This window comes from Phocoena sinus, chromosome 12 (genome assembly GCF_008692025.1).
Source record: "Phocoena sinus isolate mPhoSin1 chromosome 12, mPhoSin1.pri, whole genome shotgun sequence".
Classification (NCBI taxonomy): domain Eukaryota; kingdom Metazoa; phylum Chordata; class Mammalia; order Artiodactyla; family Phocoenidae; genus Phocoena; species Phocoena sinus.
Window position 1 is genome coordinate 469517 of NC_045774.1, and position 23600 is coordinate 493116.

The following is a 23600-nucleotide window of genomic DNA, read 5'->3' on the forward strand; positions in this document are numbered from 1 at the left end:
GAAAGAACGGGAGGATGGAGCCGGCTCGCTCCCGTGTCCTGAGAGGGGCGGCGGCAGGTTTCCTCGCCTCCGGCTCCGGGGCAGTGCTGTCCTCCGCTGACCGATGCCCTCACCTCCTCCAAGCCCTGGTCCCACATCCCCACCCTCAGCCCCTCCTCCGACCTCTCCGCTCCTGGAAGACCCATTCTCTTCTTGCTTCACCGAGGGCATTTAGCTGCTTTGTGTCCATTTCTTCAGCTTCCTTCCTCCCTGAAACCCTCTGCACCATGTTTTCCCTCCCTCTTCTCTGAGGTCAGGCGGCCTCACGCAGGGCTCCGCACACCTGTCCATCTCACCTGCTCCAGGATTTTCTCCTCCTTCAGACACTCTGAGTCCTGAAACACTCTGAGTCCTGAGATGCACTGGTCTCCCCGGCCCTCTGGGCTCTCCAGCAGAGCCCCTGCCAGGCCCCTCCCCTTCTCTGCGAACCCCCGGGGACACAGTCTGTGGTTCCTGCCTGCTGCCCCCTCCCGCCCACCTGACCCCGATTGCCAGAGCCGTGGACGTCCCCCAGCCTCGTCCCGAGACATTTCTGGGGTCATGTCTTCCTCTGAACCCCCGGGGCCTCCTTCCTGCACTCGGCTGGATCCTTCTTGGCCTTCCTGGTTGTGCTTTGTTCTAACCATCATTCCTCCCAAGGGTTCGTCCTCACCTCTCTCCTCACCTGGCATACCCTCCAAGCCCAATCTGATGACTCCAACCCAGACCAAGGATGGAGAGGGAAACAGCAGGACCTTAGGGCACCTGGGGCCCCTGCTGACCCCAGACCCAGCGCCTCTCCGATGGCACTTCCTGCCATCCATCCCCGCCATCCACGGGGATTCCCTCTGCAGCCTCTTGGGACCCTTCAGCCTCCCTAGCAGAATGCCTTGCCCACAGTGGAATGAAGTACTTATTTTCTGAGTAGTTATGTCTATTTATTATGTAACTTTCATCCAAGCCAGAGAAATCGGAATTATCAACTACTACAGGGAAGAAAAAGAAAGAAATGAGCTGAAATACAGGAATCTGATCCCAGCAAGAAACTGGGTCCCTCCAGAGCGCTGACAGCGCTAACACACGTTCACAGGAAGGGCAGGCTCGTGACATTTCCTCACTGACACTCAAAGCCGTGTTACGTCTTACAAATGGGAGGGGAGAGTTGCAGTAACTCAGGGGCGAGGTTTTGTGAGATACAGTTACTCATGGGCTACAGCAGCCAAGTTAAATTCCCGCGCAGAGCTGCAGGAAGGCCCAGCAACACTCCTGAGCACCCTCAGGGGTCTCGCAGTAGAACAGAGAACACGCCTAGGCGGGCTGAAAGGAGGTCAGACTCGGTGCCGCCACCCAACAGGCCTTGCCTCCGTTTGGATGAGTCCCCGGCCCAGAACGCAGGCCTGCATCAAGACCCTCCCCTCCGCGACGCTGGGAGCCCCTCTCTCGGGTCCTTGCTCTCTCCCCTGTAAAGCTGGCGGGATTGCGCCTTCACAGTGCTGCTGTGGGGATTCGCTCTCGGGAGAACCCACCCGTAAAGCCTTGTAGAAACGGGGCTGTGATGAGATGGAGAGGAGATGCCAGGTGGCACGGGCCTCGCTGGCCACGCCCCCTTCGGGGAGAGGACCAGCCCCACCCCGGCCCCGCCCTCCTCCCCCGAGGAGATGCCTTCCCAGGCCCCCCCGCTCCTGAAGGAGCTGTCCTACTGGGTGGGTGCGGGTGGAGAGGGGGCGGACGTGAACAATAAGGACCTCGAGGTACTCTGGGAACAAGGCGCCCACCCGGTACTTACACAGACGCACCTGTGCCACCGCCCGCCCCGACTGTAACCAGTGCTGCGGGGCCCAGCGCGTGACGGGCTTTTTTGAATGTACCCTAAAATACTCTTGTCTTAAAGGAATTGAATGATGTGTCAAAAGCACTTCCTGCATCATCCAGGGTCTCCTTTGGAAAAACTTAAGAACTGATCTTAGATGGGCTGTAAACGGTCCCAAATCGATTCACTCTGGTGCCACATTATCCAGGGCCCCGGGGACCCTGAGGGGCCCAGGTGCAGGTTATGTCTGCCTCGGAGACCTGGGGGCACGGGCACCAACAGAGCGACGTCGTCTTACGGGCACTGCGAAGCGTGGCTGTAGACCGGCCGCAGCCACGCCCTGCGGAGGCCTGCGTCCCCGCGGGCTCTTCTTAGCCGCCCCCAGACGCCGCAACGCCAGCTGGGAATTCGCGGTAAAGGGGAGCCGTCAGGAGGCCACTTCCACGGCACCTCCGCGCCGAACACCGTCCTCCGCAGGAAATCCACCTCAGTCTTCAAACAAAGAGCTTCTCCCCTGCGGTTCGTTCTCTGAGCTACACGGTCAATCCCGCCCGGGCTTTCCTCCCTGAGGACGGGAGCTCCTGCCTCGCCGGGCCGGAGTGAAAGCTCGTTCCCGGGGAAAGCCCCGTGGGCCCTGCCGACAAGCGGGCGGCCGCTCTTCACCCTCCCGGGCGGCCCGGGCTCTGCCCGCTGCAGGGAAGGCCGAAGGAAGGGGCAGGTGCCGCCCGGATCCATGGTCCCCCAGCCCCTCCCCTCAGAGGCTTCCAGCGCATCCCGCGGCCGCCGCGGCCTTGCTTTGCCGAAGAGCGCCGCCCCGCGACCCGACAGAGAAGCGCAACGACGGCGCTAACAGAGCTCCGGAGCGGCCCTCGCCTGAGGAACCCAGAGTTTACTCGCAAGAGCAGCTTCGCGACCAAACCCTTGAAGCACAGCGAGGCAGGAGGCGCCGAGGGACGCGACCCAGCGACCCTCCTCCAGGTGTGCGCGCGTCGGGGCGCACCGGACACCCACCTTGAGGGGCGCCCCCCGTGGCTCCGGTGCAGTCCTGCGGCGCCGCTCGGGCTGAGGCCGAGCTGTCCTTAGCGCCGACGGGCACACGGGGGGCAGCGGCCGGCTCCCCAATCCCTCCTTCACCGAAAAGCCCGCAGAGCTCCGGAGACTGCGGTGGCGGGAGGGGACCACGGGCTCAGGCCGGGACGGTCTCCGCCCGCACGCAGCTCGGCTGCCACACGGAGGCACCCAAGTCCCTCCTCCTGGCAGGGCCACCGACGCCCGGGTCAGGAAGGGGCCGGGGGCTGCCCGCACGGTCGTCACGCCAACCTAATCGGGGCGGGACGGTACCCTCCACACGTCACCCACGGAAAACGGTGTGGGGGGCTGAGCCCGTGAATAAACGTGACGGAGCCGGGGTCTAGCCTGTGTCCAGCGTCCGAGCCTGTGGCCTCTGCCCTCTGCGGCCGCGCTCCTGAGGCCGGCACGAGCTGACTCCCTCCCGGGCTCGCTCTCGAATGGCTTGGAGAGCTTCTGATGGAGAACGAAGTTAGCTCATCTTCACTTCTTTCCTTTTCGCCAGCAATTTCCATCTGCTGAAGGTACTCGCCAGCAGAGAAAATAAAAAGCGTCCGGGGGCGCGTGAGGCTGACTCGCTAACTTCAGGCACCTCTGGCCGCTTCTCAGTTGCTTGGCCTCCTCAGCCGTGACGGACGGTGCCCATCGGGTCGTGGACCCGCAGCCGCCGGCGCCTGTTACCCTGGCGACTCCCGCTGGCTAGACAGCTGGTGTGGCACAGCCCCCAGGACGCCTGCCCCGCGGAGTGAAGTTCTACATCAGCTCAACGGTGAAGGGCAGCGGACATGGGACATTGTTTGAGGAAAACAATGAGCTTCAGCCCTCTCTGCTGCGGCTGCCACCCGCGTGGACGCAGGGCGGCATCCGATCAAGGCAGGGGTTCTGCAGGAGCAGGGCGGACAGACCGGGCGGAGAGGACGAAGCCCGTGCGCAGTGCCCAGCCCAGCACCGGCCAGGAGCGGCGTGGCCTCCCCGAGGGCGGGCAGGCACCAGCCATACCGCCCGGCACCCCAGCAAGGGCAGCGCTTGTCACGGGTGCCACGTTGCCGCCGCTTGCCCACAGGGAGCCGCGGGAAGGGCCTGCAAGCACGGCGCGACACCAGAAGAATGCACGCCGCTCCCTGTGGGAGCACACGCTGGGGTCCTCGGACTACGGGGGCAGCACCCACACAGGCCTGCGCCCGGTCTCACAGGAAGACGGCTCCCCCACCTCGAAGACCAGACCAAGACCGGCGAGAGTCCTGGGCAGGACAGGAGATGGTCTTGGGGCAGAATGGACGGAAAGCTGACTGCGAAGTGACGGCCGAATGTGACTCTGAAGTCGCCAGCACCGGCATCTGGGGTGTGGGTGTCGAGCCTTCGCGGAGGATCTTGGTGTGCGGGCGCGGCCCGTGCGGTGCTGGGGCTGAGCTACAAACAGGCCCACGGCACAGACCCAAGGGTTCTGGGACACAACCGTGACAGTAACTCTCCTAGCTGCCCTCCGGACCGTGTGCCGGCTAGAACCCCGACTCCACCGAGGCTCCTAGTGTCCTCGTGACCGAGATGGTGGGAGGTGTCGTCCGAGCCCTTGCGGCATCGGGCTGGCGCCTGCTGGAGCACCTCCTTCTGAAACCGCAGACGCCCACGCAGGACCAGGCTGCGCACGTTCCAAGGCCCAGGTCAGACACAAAAGGCTCACATGCCCACACCTCCTCGCCGTGTGCCCACAGGCTTAAGGAGAGCTTCCTACGGCCGGCTGCCCCAAGTACGAGTTGTCTGATTTCTGCAAAATCCACTGACACCACCTAAAGGAGAAAGTTGTAGTGTTACAGCCTCAAGGGCAGCCCCCCCCCCCACTGTCTCGGGGGGCAGGTCAAGCGCCGGGAAGGACCCATGGCCGTGAGGGTGGGTCTACACGGAGGAAGCAACTGGTAAGTGTGGCCAGGTGGTCAGGGGCCTGGAAGCAACGAGACCGGAAGTCGAGGGCCAGAGGTATCAGAGCGGTTCGTGGGCGTGAGGAGGTGAGTGCACAGCATGCTGACGTCTGTCCCACGAGAGCGCCCACCGCTGGCGTCAGGTGACACGGTGACCTGTGGACATCAGTGACCCCCAGCCCCCGTCACCACGGCACAGAAGCCTTATCCGCTGGGTGGCTCTCCTGGCACCACTTCCAAGGCCTCAGCACGCGCTGCAGCCCTGCGAGCAGCCCCTGGAGGACATGGCGGAGACGGGGACGCCTGGGGCTGCTGTCCACCCGACAGGCACCCTCCTCTCTGAGCCACCAGGACACATGGTCGATGGAGGAAGCAGGTGAGGGGGGAGCATCCCTGTGACCCCCTCGGAGCCACGGCTTGTGGGGAGGCTAGGCCCCCAAGGCAGCCCTTACACAGGACTGAGGGCCCGCCCGCAGTGCTGGCCTTGTGTCAGGGAACCAAAGGACCGAGAGGGGCCGACTGTAATGGGGGTGACCACCCCCCACGCCCCTGAGGACAGGGCTGCGGCCACAGGCGGGGACTTGGGGGCCCATGGGAAAGGATGCCCATTTCTAGGGATAAAAGTCAACAAAAAACTAGTTACCAAAACTAGGAAGATTTCTAGCGGGAAAGCCCTTTCAGGAATGAGGTTTGGGTCAACCTACCAGGTGAAGACCCACAACCAACAGAGGTGGGCAGCTGAGGGCAAAGGAACGCGATGAGCTGTAGAGCAGCAGCATTTAACACGAGCTTCCGCCAGCCTAGTGGCCGCGGGGCTCTGCAGATCCTGCACTGGCTGGTGAGAGTACAGATCAGTCCATTTTCCCCCTTGCCCGTTCCAGCGCCAACACCAGGAGGGTTAGGAGTGGTTAAGCCTTCGAGCCCACACCCAGGAGGCCGTGACCGACCACAGGAGCACCTCTCCAGAGGTGGACACTCGACGTGGGCGTCTGACATCCCATCAGGCAGAAGCAGGTTTCACTGTCTTTACCCACAAGTTCACTTTACAAGGGGGTTGCAGGTACTGGGCTGGTGAAGCGACAGATGGAACACGGATGGCTATTGTCACACGGCCCTACCTCCCCAACGGCGGCCTCCACGCTCATCTCTGACAGCTGAGAAGCCAGAACAGGCTGTGGAAAGTCCTTCCTGGGAGGCCAGACCTGCCAGCAAGGCTGGAGAAGGCTGTGCATCACGGCAGGTGGGTTGGGGGCAGCCCTGCAGGGGTTCCTGGAGAAACACAGCCTTGCTGCTGCCACCGAAGTGGACGAGGAGCTTCCTGCAGTAGCCACCCAGGGCCTCCTGCGAGGGCTGACCTGGCTCTTCTGGCTGCAGCCCTGGCCCTCACTCCTCCGCCCTCCTGGTTCCTGCACTAAACCCGCCAGACCTGGAAACCTGGGGACGTGCAGACCGTTAGGCGTGCTGCCCAGCGTCTTCCAGGAGCTGTTCCTCCCCAACCCTCTCCCTCGAGATCTGAATCATATCAACCTCACTCTCAGCTCCAGGGACAAGGGTGACCAGCCCAAGCCCTCCCTCTACGCCCCAGTGGCCGGTCCAGAAGTAGACGTCCACCTAGCCTGACTGGTGAGTGCAGGGCAGGGTCTTGGCCACAGCCATCGTTTCAAGATTAGGCCTGTGGCCAGTAAGATGAAGCCGCCCATTGCTGGGTGACAGCTGGGTGAGAAAAATCTCTCCTCTGGACAGTATGCATTGGGAGATGAGGCCCAAAACTGCTACGGCCATTTGGTTCCCAGGGATTCAGCTTGAGGTTCACACCAACAACTTGGGAAAAGCAAGTCAGGAAACTGCAGAGCAACGGACCTTGTGCCCTGATCAAGCAGTACCTGGAATCCACCCTGCCTTTGGATTTTCAACTCACATGCTGTAAAGTCTATTCAGGTCAGGTTTTCTGATAGATCCCAAAGCATCCTGACTTATTAGACTACTTTACTCGTGGATTTCTTGGCTAAATGTATTAACATTTGTTTCTTCTCACTAAAAGTCCAAATTTTCAACAAGGCCACCTGTGTGAGATTGACAGCTTCATCCCACTTGTTCTTGTCTTGGCTGGTGTAAGCCGCCAGGTTCTCTGTGTACTGCAGGACGGACTTTAAGAACCTGTTTAAAAGAAAGAAATTAATTTCTTTATCTATGCCCTTGTAAAATGCAATAATGATTTAAATGTATCCCCTTCATTTTGAAATTACAACTAAAGTTCTGTAGTTAATTTTTGTCTGAGGATTCAAGAAAAAGAAATACATTCAAAACAGAAATGAGAGAATACAAATTGGATGAAGGAGAAGAACGCCGAACTAGAGTGTCACTGGAGGGGATGGACACCTAGACTCCACACAGCTCACATACCCTCCATCTTTCTCTACCAAATCCACATATGACGGATGCTCTTAGCTGATGGGACTCGGTTCCAGAAAGGACCTTAGAGGCCGTCTGGACCACACTCACGCGTAATAAACCCACAGGACACAGGACCTCGGGGGCTGTGCCTCCTGTTCCCACCCTGATGACCAGCCTCCCCCGACGGAGAGAGGGGCCACCCCTTCAAAGGAGACACGTCCCACCTGGAGCAGCTATTGCAGGCTTTTCCTGAAAGATAATTCGTCAGAAAGTTCACAGGGGAATTACCTCTGACTGATGGGAAGAAGCGCTATTTTCACATTTTCCAAGTTCTCCTCAGAGGTTCCCAAGTAGCCTAAAATTTTCTCCAACTATGAATTTTTGAAATTTTCAAACTTAGGGAGAAGTTAAAAGAATAATACGATGAAAATCCACAGACCCTTTGTCTAGAGGCGTAGCTTTCCTGTAGGGTGATTTTGCCCCCAGAGGACTGTGGCAACATCTGAGCCGTTTTTAGTCATCACGACTGGGGGCTACTGGCATCTAGTGGGTGGAGGGCACCACCCTACAGTACCCGGGGCAGCCCCGCGGCAGAGACAGTCCACGGTTTTGAGCCGTGACCTGGCCCCAGGCATCTGCACAGCTGCCTGAGACGGTGGCACCCTCTCCAGCTTCCTCCCGATAACACTGCCTGGACACTATTCTTACACCAGAGGGAGGAATTCCTAAATCATTCACATGTAAATCACATTAAATTTTCTGAAACACGTCAGTTTTAAAGGCTCACAAATTTGCACTTAAGTCCACGGAGAAGAACAGTTCAGGACCAGACTGTGGGGTTGAAAAAAATCACCAAGAAAATAACCAACAGGAGTGAACATGATTCAGAATTAGCAAAACACAGCTGCGTCTCCTGTACGTGAGGGCACTGACCTTAGATACTGCTGATATTCCGAAGTATTTTTCCCAAGAACCACATGAATGTTGACCAATTCCAGTGCAATCAGCAATAGAATCAGATAAAGCACAGGAGACAGAAGCTTAATACTAAAAATAAGGTGAAAGTTAAAAAACGTAAGTATTTATCACCTTTATAAGGAGAAAAATGTTTCACCTAACCAATCCTTCTTTCAAAAGTCCTTAAATCCAAACTTCTCAAAAGAACACTCTTATGTGGACAGCCGTTATCCCAGTGGCCGTGAGCCCCGGCCCCTGCAGGCTGTGCGGGATGCCCCCCAACCTTGGGCCTGAGCTCCTCGCCTGGTTCTGAGCCCGCAGGCGCCCTGCCTGCTCTGAGGACCAGGCTCCACCGGCTCGGCACCCGGTCCCTTTGCCCAGTGGCAGCTCCTTCCTTACAAGTCAGCGTTCAGCAAAGGACTCTCCCAAGAGGAGAAACACAAATGGCTTAAACATGAGAATGGGTTCGACGTCTCTGGGACCAAATTCCAGTTAAGGTCAGACTCCAGTCTTCCCGGGAGGCATTTTTAAATATATCCTGTTTTGGGGAAGGATGTGTGGTGTAACAGCATCATCTCATAAACTGCCGGTCAGGGTGTATGTATGTATGTATGTAACCTTCCGAAAGCAAAGGAATACTTACTAAAAGCTTTATAAACACAGGTACCATTCAACCCAGAAATTCTAGGAATTTGTCCAAAATGGTAATTTCATGAGGATGTAGCACATTCTAAAATACACAGTGCTGGCATCCCCAGGTAAATCTGCTGTCGTATTTTAAATCCGGGACCATAGAACCCATATCCCAAAATTATAAATTGTATTTTTAAGTGACACATATGTAACTTCTCCTGAAAATAAGTATTTCTCTGAAGTCAGGGGTAGAAGTGTACCCTGAGGTAAGAGCTGCCCAGCAGGGCTCCTCTAAACGAGACCTGCGAGCCACGCACCTGTGAACCAGGCGCAGGTAGTTCCGCCGCTGCCGGGAGCGCAGGCTCCTGTCCTCCCACTGCCGGCGCCTCAGCTCCGCGCAGGCGGCCACCTGGTCACACACGCGGTGGCAGTGGGCGCCGATCTTCCGGAGCACGGCCAGCACCTCCAGGACGGCTCTGGGGCAGAACAGGGTCCGGACAGGGATGCTGCAGAGCTCACGGAGCAGCTGGGGCCACCTGCAGGGCAGAGCGAGAGTCCCGAGGGCCTATGGTCACCAGTCCTCCGCGGCCTGCACACCTGCCGCGGCCTCCAACGCGGTCTCGGTTTCCTGCTGCAATCGTTACACTGGGCTGGTGTCGATGGTGAGAACAGATCGTGTGTTGTAACGTCCGTCAGACAGACCGACGCACGCACCATCAGGGCTTATCTAATAATTCCTCCTGGGACACAGTAGGATTCTAACACTACCTTCAACGTGTAAGACTTCAAACACAGAAGACTGCAAGGTCGGCGACCCCAATATACTTCACCCCGGATACCCTGAACTTACTTCTCAGGTGGAAGGTGCTCCGAGTCGTGAGGAACGCGGTGGGTCTCGGGCACGTGGTGACACAGCTCAGCCACGATTTCTGTGATTAAAGAGTGGCAGGCATTTATTTCAGAATTACCTTCTGATCTGAAAAACAGAAAACATTTAAAGATACATGACAATGAGCAAGATGCCTAATTAGTGCCAGTGCAGAATAATATTTCAGTGGTTCACTGAGCAAAGCACTCAATCTGCAACTTGCTTTCCCCAAAAATAAAATGAAAAAGCCACCATCAGAGGGAGAGGTAAAAAGAAACGACACAACACACTGTGGGCGATGCACCTGCTGTCAGAAGATGCCCTGTGACCCTCGAGAGTCCTCCCTCAAGCTGACTCTGCAGTGTGTCCACGCCCACTCCTCTCCTGAGCTTCAGACCCGCTGTCACACCGTCCACTAGGCATTTCTGCCAGATGCCACCCTCCTCCACACAAGGCCTGCCTCTCGTCCCTGTGCCCTTGGTCTCTGCAAACGGTTTCCCCATGACCGGGCCCTGAACCCCCAGTCTTGGCCCTCCAGTCACCAAGACCTAGCAACTCCTCCTTGGGATCTGTCTCCCAACAGGCTTGCCAGAGAAAAAAAAATCGTTCATAGGCTGACATTCTCGGACCCTCGCGAGGCCTGCGTGACTTGGGGGGCACTCACCGCTGAGCCTCCCTTTCGGATCCTTCAGGCAAAGGCAGCAGAGGCCAAACTCCGATGCTCCTCTCACAGTTCAGCACCTGACAGGACAATGTACAACTGCTTTTCAAGATTTTTAAATAATGTTCTAGAAAATATGTTTTTAAGTTGTTACAGATGTTGTCATCACTTCCAAGAAAAGACGTATCTGTAAAATTGTTACAGATGCCACACTTTAAAACTAGGTGATGGGTCTGTTACTCGATCAAATCAGGTAAAGGAAGGCAGGTGAAATATGGGATTCCAAGGAAGTGTCCAAAATTCTTCTGACGCCTCCTGATGAGAGTTGGTCCGTGTCCCCGCCCCTGGTTGAGGCCAGCCGTGGCGAATAGCTGTGGCCTTGAGAACACAGGGAGAAGCAGGTTGGAGACGGGCCCCTCCCCTCATCCCCACCTCTGCTTGGGTGCAGCTGGCCGAGCACCCAGCACAGACTTCCACTTCTCAGATGGGTTCCTGTCTGGCAGAGCCCGTCCCAAATTTACGACCCACAAAAGCACAAGCAAATTAAGTGGTTGTTGTTGATGCCACCAAACGAGGTACTTTGTTACGCAGCTGATATCCCAAGCAGCGGACTTAGAAAAAACAGGATGCAAGATTGGCTGCAGAATAAAAGGTGACTAAATCACATGCGGCAGGAGTACGAGGCCACGGAAAAGGTGAAGGTGCAGAACGCCCACTGTGAGGAAAGGAAGGGGCGTTGACCAGGGACCTGGAAGCAGCAGCCAAGGAGCAGGAAGGCTGGCTCCCCGAAGCTTCTCTTCCTTCCAGAACCTTCCCTCCTTTGCTGAAGCCTCCCTCCCTGAACGCTTCTGGGTCCTCCTCCTAACGGCTTTTGTTCTGGAAGCTCGGAATCACGATGGGCAGACAGTGCGATGCGAGTGGATAAAGGTACCAGAGCGGCCCGACGCGCCATCGCAAACAGGACCCGCTGACACAGGAACTCAGGCTGATTCCTTCCCGCAAACAGCAAGGACAGAGCGCCGCTGGGTTCTGCTCCTGCACAGCTGCTGCTAAGCCCCTCCTACCTGAGGCTACTCAGGGCCTGTCTTCTCCAGGCTCGGCTTCTCCCCGGCGCCACTGCAAATCTCCCCAATCCATTCTGTGCTGATTTTACAGCTTCCTTTTAGAATTTCTCAGTTAGCAACTATCATGATTATTATATTCTTGGAGACGACCCCATTTTTGCCCCCTCGTACCGCCTACCATACAGAAAATATAGTCTCTAGGCTACTCGCCAAATTGTAACTTCCTGGTAGAAACGCTTAAGAAAGTTTGTTGCCTGCTTGTTTACTTTACAGGTTAACAAAGGCTGGCCTCATAAAGCTGGCGTCCCTCACCACCGAAAAGCAACACCTGTGACCAATCCCGGGTTAACAGCACTCAGCCACCCATCAAGTACCAAGAACGCCGAGGACACAAACCCCACCACAACCCTAACTGCTGGACCTTAGAAAGACACAGTGGCTTGGCCAAGGCCATGTGTCCAAGATGAACGCAGGCTACAAAGCCAGCTCTGCGGACTTGCAGCCCGGCTGGACAAGGCCTGCCTGTACCTCTCAAATCTCTGCAACAACTGACCTGCACACGCCCCTCCCCACACACCTGCTTTTTAAGCTGAGAAACTGGATGGCAGCGAGCGCCGTAGGCTTCTGCAACGCTCACCAGTGCTCTCACTGCTGCCTTTTCCTGCTTTAGAGAAAACAGACAATTGTTACTACAACTTCTGGTCAGTCTCCTACTTTTCTTCCATTGCATCTTAGGTCATTTAGGAGTCCCAATTTCCAATCAGCTTCCTTCACATAATTCTCTCAGCTAAAAGAAAGCAAAACTCTTCATTAAAATAAGTCTAACAAGGCTTCCCTGGTGGCGCAGTGGTTGAGAGTCCGCCTGCTGATGCAGGGGACACGGGTTCGTGCCCGGGTCCGGGAAGATCCCGCGTGCCGTGGAGCGGCTGGGCCCGCGAGCCATGGCCACTGAGCCTGCGTGTCCAGAGCTTGTGCTCCACAATGGGAGAGGCCGCAACAGTGAGAGGCCCGCGTACCGCAAAAAAAAAAAAAAAAATAGGTCTAACATAGTAGTCAAACCGTAACCAACAAAATTTTTAAAAGAGGCTGATTAACAATGATAAATTACAAAGGCCACTCTGTTCACAATGCAGCAAAACAAGAAATAAATGGGGGAAAAAAAGATGCCAAACAATTGGAAAATGTAAGAGATTCTCCTAAAAAACTCGGACGTAAGAATTTAAACATTAAAAATCAATATAACTAAAAGAGGATTACATACTATAAACACTCAACTGCCACACATACATTTTTAAAGGAGTAAATACAACATTATTTACAGCTGACGCATCTGTGTAACTGGAAGACCCAAGGTGGCGGACTATTGCCAAGTCAGTGAGCTAAGAGTGGACAAATTTAATGCACACAAGCCAAGAGCTTCCTACGTACAAGCAGTAGCTACCCAGACTCTCAGCAGCACAGAACAACTCATATAGTTAGTCGCTACGTGGAGAAGAGATGCACTCAACTTTCACTCACGCGGATACCTACACGCGTGCTACACGGAGCAGAGAGAAACCAGCCCTCACTGTGTGAACGTCCGGCGGGGTCGCCAGGACTCACACCTGAAGTCAGTGACGAGCCGGCAGCCACCACAGCACACACGGCTTCTCCCCTGAGACAGGAACCTCAGGAGGGCCTCAGAGCACAGTGGGGACACGTGGGGGCCACACCCCTCCCAGGGGCTCAGGGGAGCAGTGGGGGTGGCAGAGGAGGGGGGATGCAGATCTGGGGCACCAGCTTGAGGTAGAGGATTGAACGTGGAGAGTGAAGAGTGGGGACTGGCCTGTGTCAGGGAACAATGTGCAATCTTGCAAAAATGTCAATTACCCCCACATTAATCCATCAGAAGCCCATTCCTGTGGGCTGGTTGGTTGGGCTTGGGCTTTGTGTTTAACTACACAGGTTCACCGGAATAATAACAATTAGGGAAGAGGCAGGACAATTCTGAAGAAGAAGAGGGGCGGGAAAGTAATCTCTCAGATATCAAACTGTACCAGGAAGCTTAGTAAAGACAGGCAAAGAGAGTCCAGGTCTGCAGTCCAGTGCACACAGTATAGAGATGTTTATTCTCTAAATGGCGTTTGGCCAACTTGCAAGCAATTTGTTAAAAAAAGAAAAAAAGTACAGCTAGATTCTCTAACTCACTCCCAGCTGAAATAAATTCCAGCTGGATCAATAGCTGTAAATCAATAGATGTAAAAAAAATCAACAGATGTAAATGATGTAAATTTACATCAACAGATGTAAATCAACAGATGTAAATGATCAATAGATGTAAATGATTTACATCAATAGATGTAAATCAACAGATGTAAATGATCAATAGATGTAAAATGTAAATCAACAGATGTAAATCAATAGATGTAAAAATCTATAAAACTATACAGGAAAACATATGAATACATTTATAATTTTGGAAAGCAAAGGGTCTTTTAAGAACGACTTCAAATGCATAAGTCAGAGGGAAAAAACATCAAAACCTAAAGACCGGTAACAAGCAACACATACTCTGAAAATGGCAAATAAGGCTAATAAACCAGTGAGGAAAATGAAACTGAATAAAACAGAGCAAAGATGTTAACAGGAAGTTCACAAAAGAATTTCAGCATCATAGTTAGACATTTTCCACAGCAGAGAAAATTCTAAATCACCCATCAATGAAGGACAGCTTAGACAAATAATGACACGTTGATAAGATGGGGTATCAAGCAGCTGAGACAGAGTAAGGTAGAACAAAGTTGCCAAAAATAAACTGTTAATGAACTGCTAGTTATAAAACAGAGTATGTCCTGCTTTGGAACCCGCACTGCAGGCTCATGGAAAGATGTGGAAGCAGAGACACTCAGCTACTGACAGCAGTCACCTCTGGGAGAAGGGATTCCTGAGAACTTTCACTTTTTGTATTAATTTTTCTACCCTGTTGGAATTTTGAAACAAATTTTACCATAACTGTTACATGTACAGTCTGATAAAAAGATTAAAATATAACTAACAATCTAACCTATTTCTTTTAAAATATAAAAGAATTACAGTTTATTGACAAATGCAAATATTCTACTCTCTCATTTAATATTAATAGTCCTCTGTAAATTTTTCCAATTTATTTAGTTAATCCTGTTTTATACTTTGTTCTCTGGTTTGCACATCCCATCACCGTTAAACACACAAGCAAATGTATGCTTAGGAAACAGGCTGAATTACTTCAGGTGCTTTATTTGTTATAGACAATGCCTGTACATATGTACACGTGTTCAGAAGAGGCACACTGTGCTCACAGAAATTAAAAGATGAGTGAAATATAATTACATTTGACAATAAGCTACATTCCTTCATAACTTAATGACCGTGAATTTAATTAATTTTCTTTCCTACACATTACCTTAAACACTGATAATAGATCTTCATCAATAAATCTGAGTAAAAGTACAAAGGAAAATGCAAGCAACTGATTGGCTGCTTCTTTCGGAAATTCAGGTAAACTGATCTCCCCGTGGCTTAAACGATCTCTTAGACGGGGACCTTCCTGATGGTTCAGGAAATCCCAGAGAAATTCCTATCAAGAAAAGGACACAGAAAATATTTGGTTAGTATTCTCAGCAGAAAGAAGGAAAGTCCGAAGGCCCAGAAAGGGCAAGCCCAAAACATCTGAGGAGAAGCAATGTTCATTACAGAAAAGTTAGCCTGAAAAAGAAAGTCATTCAAGGTCACGCAACGGAAAAGTATCAAGTTACGATAGCCCCTGGATCTCTTGGCTTTATCACTGCACTCGACTACCTCAGGCAGGACTGCACCCCACTAGCTCAGCACGGCCCTGAGGAAACCCCGTCCTCTGTAACTGCACTCCACAGCCTCAGGCAGGACTCCCCTGAGGGCGCGCTGCTGTCTGTAACTGCACCCCACTAGCTCGGGATGGCCCTGAGGAAACCCCGTCCTCTGTAACTGCACCCCGCCCCTCAGGCAGGACTCCCCTGAGGGCACCCTGCTGTCTGTAACTGCACCCCACCCCTCAGGCAGGACTCCCCTGAGAGCGCCCTGCTGTCTCTAACTGTACAGCCTGCTCCTCAGGTAGGATAACCTGGGGAGCCCTGTTTCTGTATCTGCTCCTTGGCTGATTGATAAGAACCTAAGAAGTTTGTAGAACTCACCACCAGGGCTGCAAAACTGCTTGCGTGGCTCCAGTGCTTAGTAAAAGTACCCTTTCTCATTCTCACCCTCATGAAAAACGAGAACTGGGTTGACCACATTTGGAAGCCAACTTTCCAATCAATAAAAGAATCCACTGCTGTGCTCCTGCATGGACAACACCATTTTTCTTTCCCCTCATGGCTCTCCTTCTTACATGTCCTTTCTCACATTACTCGTTTACTTCTGAAGCCCTATGAAGACACTGCTTCTTTCTTAATGGCGAAAATCCGAGGACTCTTCCACAACACAGAGGAAAATAAGTCAGAAAACCCAATTTGCTGACCCAGGCAAATTGCTGATGGACAAACAGAATTAGACAAACTACTTCAATCATCCTAATTTCCTGATGGCAGAAAGGACGCCCAGAGAGCGTATGGAATCTGACTAGTGTCACACAGCCGCAACTGGAACCTAGGTTGCTAACTCCCAGTTAAAAGGAAAAAATATGAAAATTCTATTTACAGTCCAAAGTAGTCACTGCAATAACTTCATAAAATACAAAACTGTGATAAATAGAAAATGGCTCTAAATAACTACCTTCTCTAATCCAACACTCTTACTAGTCGCATCTGACTTTGCTGTCATTCACGAAGCAAATGCAGTCCCTGCTACCAGCGCAATACAAAACCCATAAATTCTAATATTGCTCAGAATCAGGTCAGCTAAGTCATCAGGCCTTAGGAGAAGGACATTTAAACAAAAACATGAAGCACAGTACCTGAGCTGGGCTCAGAGCCAGCAAATGACAGTTGCACAGACAATGAAGTTCAGACATGGGAATGCTTCAGAAGCATTTTTTATGGGCACGTCACAAGCCAAAATTAACATCATTTTTGAGAAGTGCTAATCACATCCATAAATACAAGGATGTTAGATCGTAAATGCCTAATACTTTACCATTGCAGGCTCTCCAAGGAAAAGAGGAAGTTGATTGATTTTACCATCATTCAAGTGTTTTGCCAATATCTAGAACAGCAAAAAGAAGTAAGTTGATTAACTGGTACATATACAGAACTTTCAGTGTCAAAAGATATTGTACATTTGGTATGACATGCTGTGTAAGTCCAAAGCAGAGTAAATGAAATAAGGACAGTCTTAAGAACATAGCAACCACCTGTTCAGAAAAGGTTTTCTCAACCAATACAATGACTTTAGGAAGATATATATATGTGTTCTTAATTGTGTGTATGTGTTTATGTATATTTACATGTATATAGGTGTGTTTATGTGTATTCATGTATATATGTGTGTGTGCATTTATGTGCATATATATGTATATGTGTATTTGTGTGTTTATGTGTAGTGTGTGTATACAGGCATACGTGTATACTGTGTTTATGTGTATTTGCAAACACTGTGTATGTGTACGTGTATATACATGTGTATATATGTATGTTATGGCCTTTCCATAACTTTAGAAGCTAGGTTAATAAGACTGGGTCTCAACTAGTCTGAAAACTATATGCAACACTATCATCACCTTTTTCTTTTTTCTTTTTCTTTTTGCTTATATGACTATCAACGTTTTCCTGTAAGCATATGATTTATGGCTGATCTTTAATTTTAATTTTAAAAGAATACAATGTTTTATCTGTTTCAGAATACCTTGTAAGTTTACTTACCTCATCAAAGGTAGTATAAAGAGCTGTTGACTTCAGAAAAGGAAATAAAAGAAATAATTAAAGCAAAATACAAGTAGTGTGACACTATTCAAAGCAGGAAAAAATTCTAGCACAGGGCCACAAATATGAAACCTTCTTTTTTGTAAATAAATCTTTATCTAGCAACACTTTGGGAAGAATGTCATTGACAACATAAACACAATATAAAAGACATGAAAATACAGCAACCCTGGCAGTCTAGCCATGTTAGAATACTGCTCTAACAAGTACTGTAGCTCAGATACTTCTTTTTTTTTTTTTTCTTTTCTGTTGAGAAATGTTTTTTTATTGTTCATGGACTACTGATCATAGACAGAAAGCATCTGGCTTACTTGTGACTTCAATCATTAGCTCTCCATTTTAGGTTAATGCCAATATTTGAGAATCAGGCCTGAGTGAAAGCAGTAATAAATACTAGACAGAAATGAACAAAAAAAGTCAGAAGTATCATAGTCCAGATTTCCAGAGGTCTGATCTAAATCAGCATATCTCAGTTAACGGGTCTTTATGATCTTATAGATTTGAATTTAAAGTGTGTAATTGAGTTTAAGGACTTGATAAGAAAATAGCATCTTTATTTTGCAAATTAAGGGTAAAATGGCTGTTCAATTTCTTCATACAAACTGGGCTTTTAAAGCATACTTAAATATTTTACCCTCCAAGCATTTTTTCCCGCTTTTTTTGTTTTTTTTTTAACATCTTTCAGATACCACAACTTCACAAATCACTACTCACACAGAGCACTTCTACTGATGGCTGGTATTTGTGTGCAAGTGAGCACAACTGAATATTTTCCCCAACAAATAGCCTTTGTTTTTCATGCTTCTTGGTATAATCAGCCCAGACTGTATAGACACGGCTCGGGGCCAGGCTGCCTCAGCACTCTAATCCCAACTCCACAGCTTCTACAAGTGAGACCCTGAGCACCTCCATGCTCAGCTTTCTCTGCAGAAGTGTAAGTGAGGAATGCCCAGCTCAAAGGCTGCTGGGGAATTCAGTAGGATTTTACACACAGGTGCTCAAGAAAGGTGTTATACTTATTAATGCTTATTAACATATTTTCATTTTAATATTACCAAATACTCCTGAACATTCATCACTGTGCAGATGACTCTAAAGCCCCTGTATTGCTGACCCTAAAATTTTTTCCAAGCTCTATTCTAAATATTCAATTGCCTACTAAATATCCCCACTACTTCCTCAAAAAAGCTGAACTTTTCATTCATCTCCATAAACGATGTGAATTAACTTCTACCTTTTTTTTTTCTGCGACGCCGTGCAGCTTGCGGGATCTTAGTTCCCTGACCAGGGATCGAAGCTGGGCCACGGCAGAGAAATTGCGTAGTCCTAACCACTGGACTGCCAGGGAATGCCCAACTTCTACCTTATTTTATGGAGTTGGTATAAATGTCTTATCTCTCACCCCTAATACACACAAGCTTCTAAAAGTCACTAGGTCTTTGCTCATCTTCATATCCTGCGTTGATTCTGAAGAGACCTTATGCCATAACAAGTATTCAATAAATAATTACGGCATTTGCACAGCACTTTATAATTTTCATGTACGTATTGCTTTGTAAATAAATTGATGCTATGTTTATTCTGGATAAAAGCCTGAGCTAAAATTTAAGATATTCTTCGATAAACTACATCCTCTGTAGAAACAGTCACACTATTTATTTGTGCAGTGAAATGACAACTAAATAACCAAATTCATGGCACCACAGAGCCGTGCAGTGACTGGTCATGTTACCATGAAGTCAATTGTAAGAGCACTCGAGTGAGAGCTGTGACAACTGGGGCTCTAGTTTCTGCTGGAAGACCCAGGCTTCACTCCACAACACTGGACTGGGCAGAGCCTACATCAAAGGCACCGGGTGTGGGCACCAGCAGACATATATGGATGACCCACTCCAAAGGGGCCTACACCAGAGAGCTCTACAAAAATGCACATAAGGCAAAGCAGAACTGCCTCAAGATAAGACAGAAAGAGAACGCAGAGAAAAGCAGCTGTTAGATCCGAGTAGATGTGGCTCTGGGAGGTCACCACTGTGGCCGGGAGTGGTCAGGCAGGGGACAGTGGGCAAATGAGAGGAAAGACACACACATGTTCAGGAACTGGCGAGGAGCTTAAATTATGCTGGGAATCAGAGGGAAAACAAACTGGAGAAAGGCTGAGGCCAGACTCTGACATCCTTACAAGCCATGCAGAAGCGTGAGCCTTGCAGGCAGGCGCTGGGAGCCATGGAAGGTTTCTAAGCAGAGGAAACCATAAAAGACACAGGAATACTCGTGAGTTTAGGCAGTGTGAGAATGGATTAGAGAAGGAGAATCATGAAGACTTGTGGAAGATGAGTTACCAGGTGAGCATGATGGGGAGCCAGGTGAGGCCTCAGCACTGAAGGACCACAAGACAAATCAGGAGTAGAACTGATCGGCAGGGCAAGTCCATGAGGAGAATGGAGTGCAGGCAGAGCATAAGATGGTACTAAAGCTTAGTGCAGAGCAATTCAGAGAATAAGGATAATAAGGAATACCAGAGAACAAATTTGTGGAAGAAAAAATTTGCTTTTCTGAAATAAAGTGAATTTGAGATGCTGGGGAAAACTCATATGAAGATATTCAACAAACAGGTGTAAACCTAACTCAGGAGATCAAAGAACCGTGAGTTAGAGACAATGCCTTGGAGACTGCTGGAACTTAATGCTATAAATTGCCCTCTTGGCACTGCTTTAGCTGCATCAACAACTTCTGCCATGTTGTGCTTTTATTTTTATTAGTTTCAAAGTATTTACTAATTGGTGTTGCTCCCACACAGGTAACAGCTTAAGGCATGGTATTATGTGAGGTCTCCCAAGGAATAAATATAAAGAGAGTACAGGGTTGAGAACAGAATTCTGAGGAACGCCTATATAAAGGGGCACAAAGAGGAAGCTGAACTAGTGAAAGCAACAAGAATCCCAAGTATGGTAGATGCTGCTGTTTGTCCCATAATATATATTCTTCCTTTCCCCTACCTAATGGATTCTCCCATAGCTAACTAGGCCCGTGGCCACCCAGAGACATTGCTAAGCCTCCCTGGCAGTTTTGGCCAAAAGGAAGCAGTATCCTTCGAGAAGGGCATGCTGTAGACCACCCACGGCCCACCTCATGGGGTTACAATAGTACACCAGTAAATATGGCTACAGAGAAAACATAAGCATCAACGCATTTTATGACACCATTAGGTTTAAAAGACTACTTGGAAATATGACAGAACCCTCAAAGACAATCACAAATAAAATAAATATATAACATATAAAATCACAATAGGAAGCCACAAAAAATGACAGTCAAGCCTTCCAAAGAAAGTTCTTAGCTAAAAAATTTATTTAACAATAAGCAAAAATATGATATTAAAAGCTTTTAATTAGGCACGGAAAAAAGTCAATACAGCAACAACAGTCACCATCAACCATTTAAAGCAGTGTACCTCAGCAGTCAGAAGTCTCTTTGGACATTTGTTAACTGTGGCAAAAACTTTCCTAAGTCCAGTCTCTAGTTGCACCAATAACAATATGGCACAGTCAGCAAACCTGTGAAATTGAAGGAAATAAGCAAAACTTCATGTTTTCAAAGTAAACACTGGCACCAACACCATAAGGGTGCTGTATTCCAGATACTACCAATATGTGTCCAAAGCAAGGAGGAGTGACATTACTCACTAATATGAGAAACAAAACCAGAATCAAAGTCTCATTAGACTAGTGACTGCAAAACTATTTTCCAGTGTCTTAATGTATGATGAAACACTTTTAGCAGCTGCAGTAGAATAAAGTGTCATCAAAGATCTGCTAAACTTGTTTCTTCACTTCTAAAAAATACTCAGAAACCAGGATTTCAGTGGGTTCTCAAGGTATCCAATCAAATGTACATATCAGGATAAGGTAACTTGAAAGGAAGGAAAGACCACTGACCTCCTGATGCTTCCACTCCTGGGCTTGCTCCCCAGGGAACACAGAGACAAACTGTCATCTTCTTTCTCTCATGATTCTCTAACATTGGACACTATGTTTCAGTCACAGTAAGAACTCAAAAAACTATTAATAAGTTGATTCTGAAAACTGATCATCAGGGAGCTCCCCGGGGGCCTAGTGGCCAGGGTTCTGGGCTTTCACTGCTTGCTGTGGCTCGGGTTCAATCCCTGATGGTGAAACTGAGATCCCACAAGCTGCACAATGCAGCCCAAAAATTTTTTTTAATTTTTAAATAAATTCATTAGTTAAATAAAAAATAATTGTCTTTATTAATTGTACAAAAACAGTACAAAAAATAATGCTTAAAACACAGTTACAAGATGCCTTTTAGTTAATTATATGAAGATATTCTATGCTCGGGTCTGCTCTTGAGTCAGTCCCGCTCCTACCTGCTCCAACTCCAATAGCGACAAAGCAGAAAGGTTAGGGTTTTTAGAAGGCCTGGCCTCCAAGCTGCCAATGACCACTATGTAATGCCACACTTCAGTTACCTGTGAGACTTGAAGTTGAGTAATGCAACTTCCCAATATGGCAACATGATTTTTAGTATAAAAGTGGATTTCTTCATCACTTCTTCTAATACTGAAAGTACCTCATAAGTAACATCTGTAAAAATAGCAAATATTTTTAAGCACAACCACACTAATCAACTGAAAAAAAAGGTGTAAACACACTTAGGGAGTGATGCCACTGAGCCGACCTCTTCAGGAAAATAAACCGTGGGCCCTGGGCAGCGTGCCACCTAAGCGTGAGACCACCTGAACTAGCGCCAGGGTTGCAGGTGACCACAGGCACCCTTGGAAAAAGGGAACGTGGGCAATTACGTCTCTTTAAGCTACAACAACTTTGAGTAGAGGAGTTCAGGGCCAACAAGCTGACCACAATGACCAAGAAAATTAAAAATATCTTCAGAAGATACAGGAATCAAGTGTGAACCCAAAGGTAAACTATGGACTTAAAGTGATTATGACTTGTCAATGTAGGTTTATCCTTGGTAAAAAATGTACCCTCTGGTGGGAGATGTTGATAATGGGGGAGGCTGTGCGGGGGGGCAGGGCGGGGTGTGGATGGGAAATCTCCGCACCTCCCTCTTGATGTTGCTGTAAACTCAGAACTGCTCTACAAAAATAAAGTCTTAAAGAATATATACATTGGGCTTCCCTGGTGGCGCAGTGGTTGAGAGTCCGCCTGCCGATGCAGGGGACGCGGGTTTGTGCCCCGGTCCGGGAAGATCCCACATGCCGCGGAGCGGCTGGGCCTGCGTGTCCGGAGCCTGTGCTCCGCAATGGGAGAGGCCACAACAGTGAGAGGCCCGTGTACCGCAAAAAAAAAAAAAAAAAAAAAAAAAAAAGAGTATATATATTATTGGCAGTCACCTGACTACCAGAAGGATCCATGATACAAAAAGGCTAAGGCTGCCGGGACCAAGATGATCTGTACTGTTCCCTCCAGGATTAACATCAGCAAATACAGACAAAACACTTCAGCCAAAGTGGAAAAGAACGAGCCTGGAGCAAACACATGGTTTAACTGCTCTTTCAAAGTCCTGTGTCCCCCAACGCCACTAATCTGGTAAATGGCTTTCTCATGAAAAGAAAACAAAAGATGATATAGGAGAACATTTATGCTAGTGGTACTTTTGGCCTAAGGATTATGAGTACAAAGACACGAGAGCTAAAAGGAGAAGGGAAAGTGCATTACAAACTGGTCCAAAGCCATTTGTATGCCAACATATCTGCACAATGAACTAACTTTATCATTAACGTTGAGTCACGTAGCCATGGCCCTCAGATAACCCTGGGGGCACTGTGGGAAGAGGTAAGGGTTGATGTGGCCAAATTTAAGAGGTTCTTCATGAAACTTTCAAAGGCATCTTGCCCCTGGAGAATAACTATTCCACCTACAGAGTTCAAGTCTCAATGCTATTTAATAACTCTATAAATATCTTTACAGAGATATATTCAGGAAAAATGTGTCATGTGGTACTTACCAGGGAAAACGATCAAATCCTCTAAGCTTGTAAGAGTTATGAAAGGTCGATGTGCCAATGTGAACTTAGTTTGTTGAAGGTAACCCTTTAGTAGTTGACCCAATCCCGCTGTCAACAATATCATCATTGAACAGTATCTAGTGGAAAATACCATAGAGATCCATTAGAAAAATGAACTCAGCACACATATAAAAAGCTCACTTTCAAAAACAAAAAGTTTAAAATTAAGAAAATAAAACAGCATTAAATTGCAGGAAACTCCATGGGCTGTGGGGATGGAGCTGTGCAGTGGTCGGGAGGACCAGTGACATCTCAGA

At 49.2% G+C, this 23600-nt stretch overlaps 1 protein-coding gene across 14 annotated transcripts in view; it reads right to left on the minus strand.

Annotated features, from left to right (window-relative positions):
* Window positions 1-1698: 1698 nt before the first annotated feature.
* The window catches only part of ERMARD (ER membrane associated RNA degradation), a 30476-nt gene continuing 8574 nt past the window's right edge, over window positions 1699-23600 (minus strand). For 4 of the 14 annotated variants that reach the window (XM_032651000.1, XM_032651001.1, XM_032650998.1 and 1 more), the window contains 13 exons: window positions 23284-23420; window positions 21785-21899; window positions 20750-20852; window positions 17239-17268; window positions 16514-16582; window positions 14811-14984; window positions 11967-12053; window positions 10329-10405; window positions 9647-9772; window positions 9114-9332; window positions 8140-8253; window positions 6876-6969; window positions 1699-4683 (listed from right to left, as the gene is read on the minus strand). In XM_032651000.1, coding sequence (XP_032506891.1) covers window positions 4396-4683; window positions 6876-6969; window positions 8140-8253; window positions 9114-9332; window positions 9647-9772; window positions 10329-10405; window positions 11967-12053; window positions 14811-14984; window positions 16514-16582; window positions 17239-17268; window positions 20750-20852; window positions 21785-21899; window positions 23284-23420 — 1633 coding nt within the window. In that variant the 3' untranslated portion in view covers window positions 1699-4395. Of the gene's footprint in view, window positions 4684-6781; window positions 6970-8139; window positions 8254-9113; window positions 9333-9646; window positions 9773-10328; window positions 10406-11966; window positions 12054-14810; window positions 14985-16513; window positions 16583-17238; window positions 17269-20749; window positions 20853-21784; window positions 21900-23283; window positions 23421-23600 lie in introns of those variants that run through there. The other 10 variants (XM_032651010.1, XM_032651008.1, XM_032651007.1 and 7 more) reach the window with 6 other exon arrangements.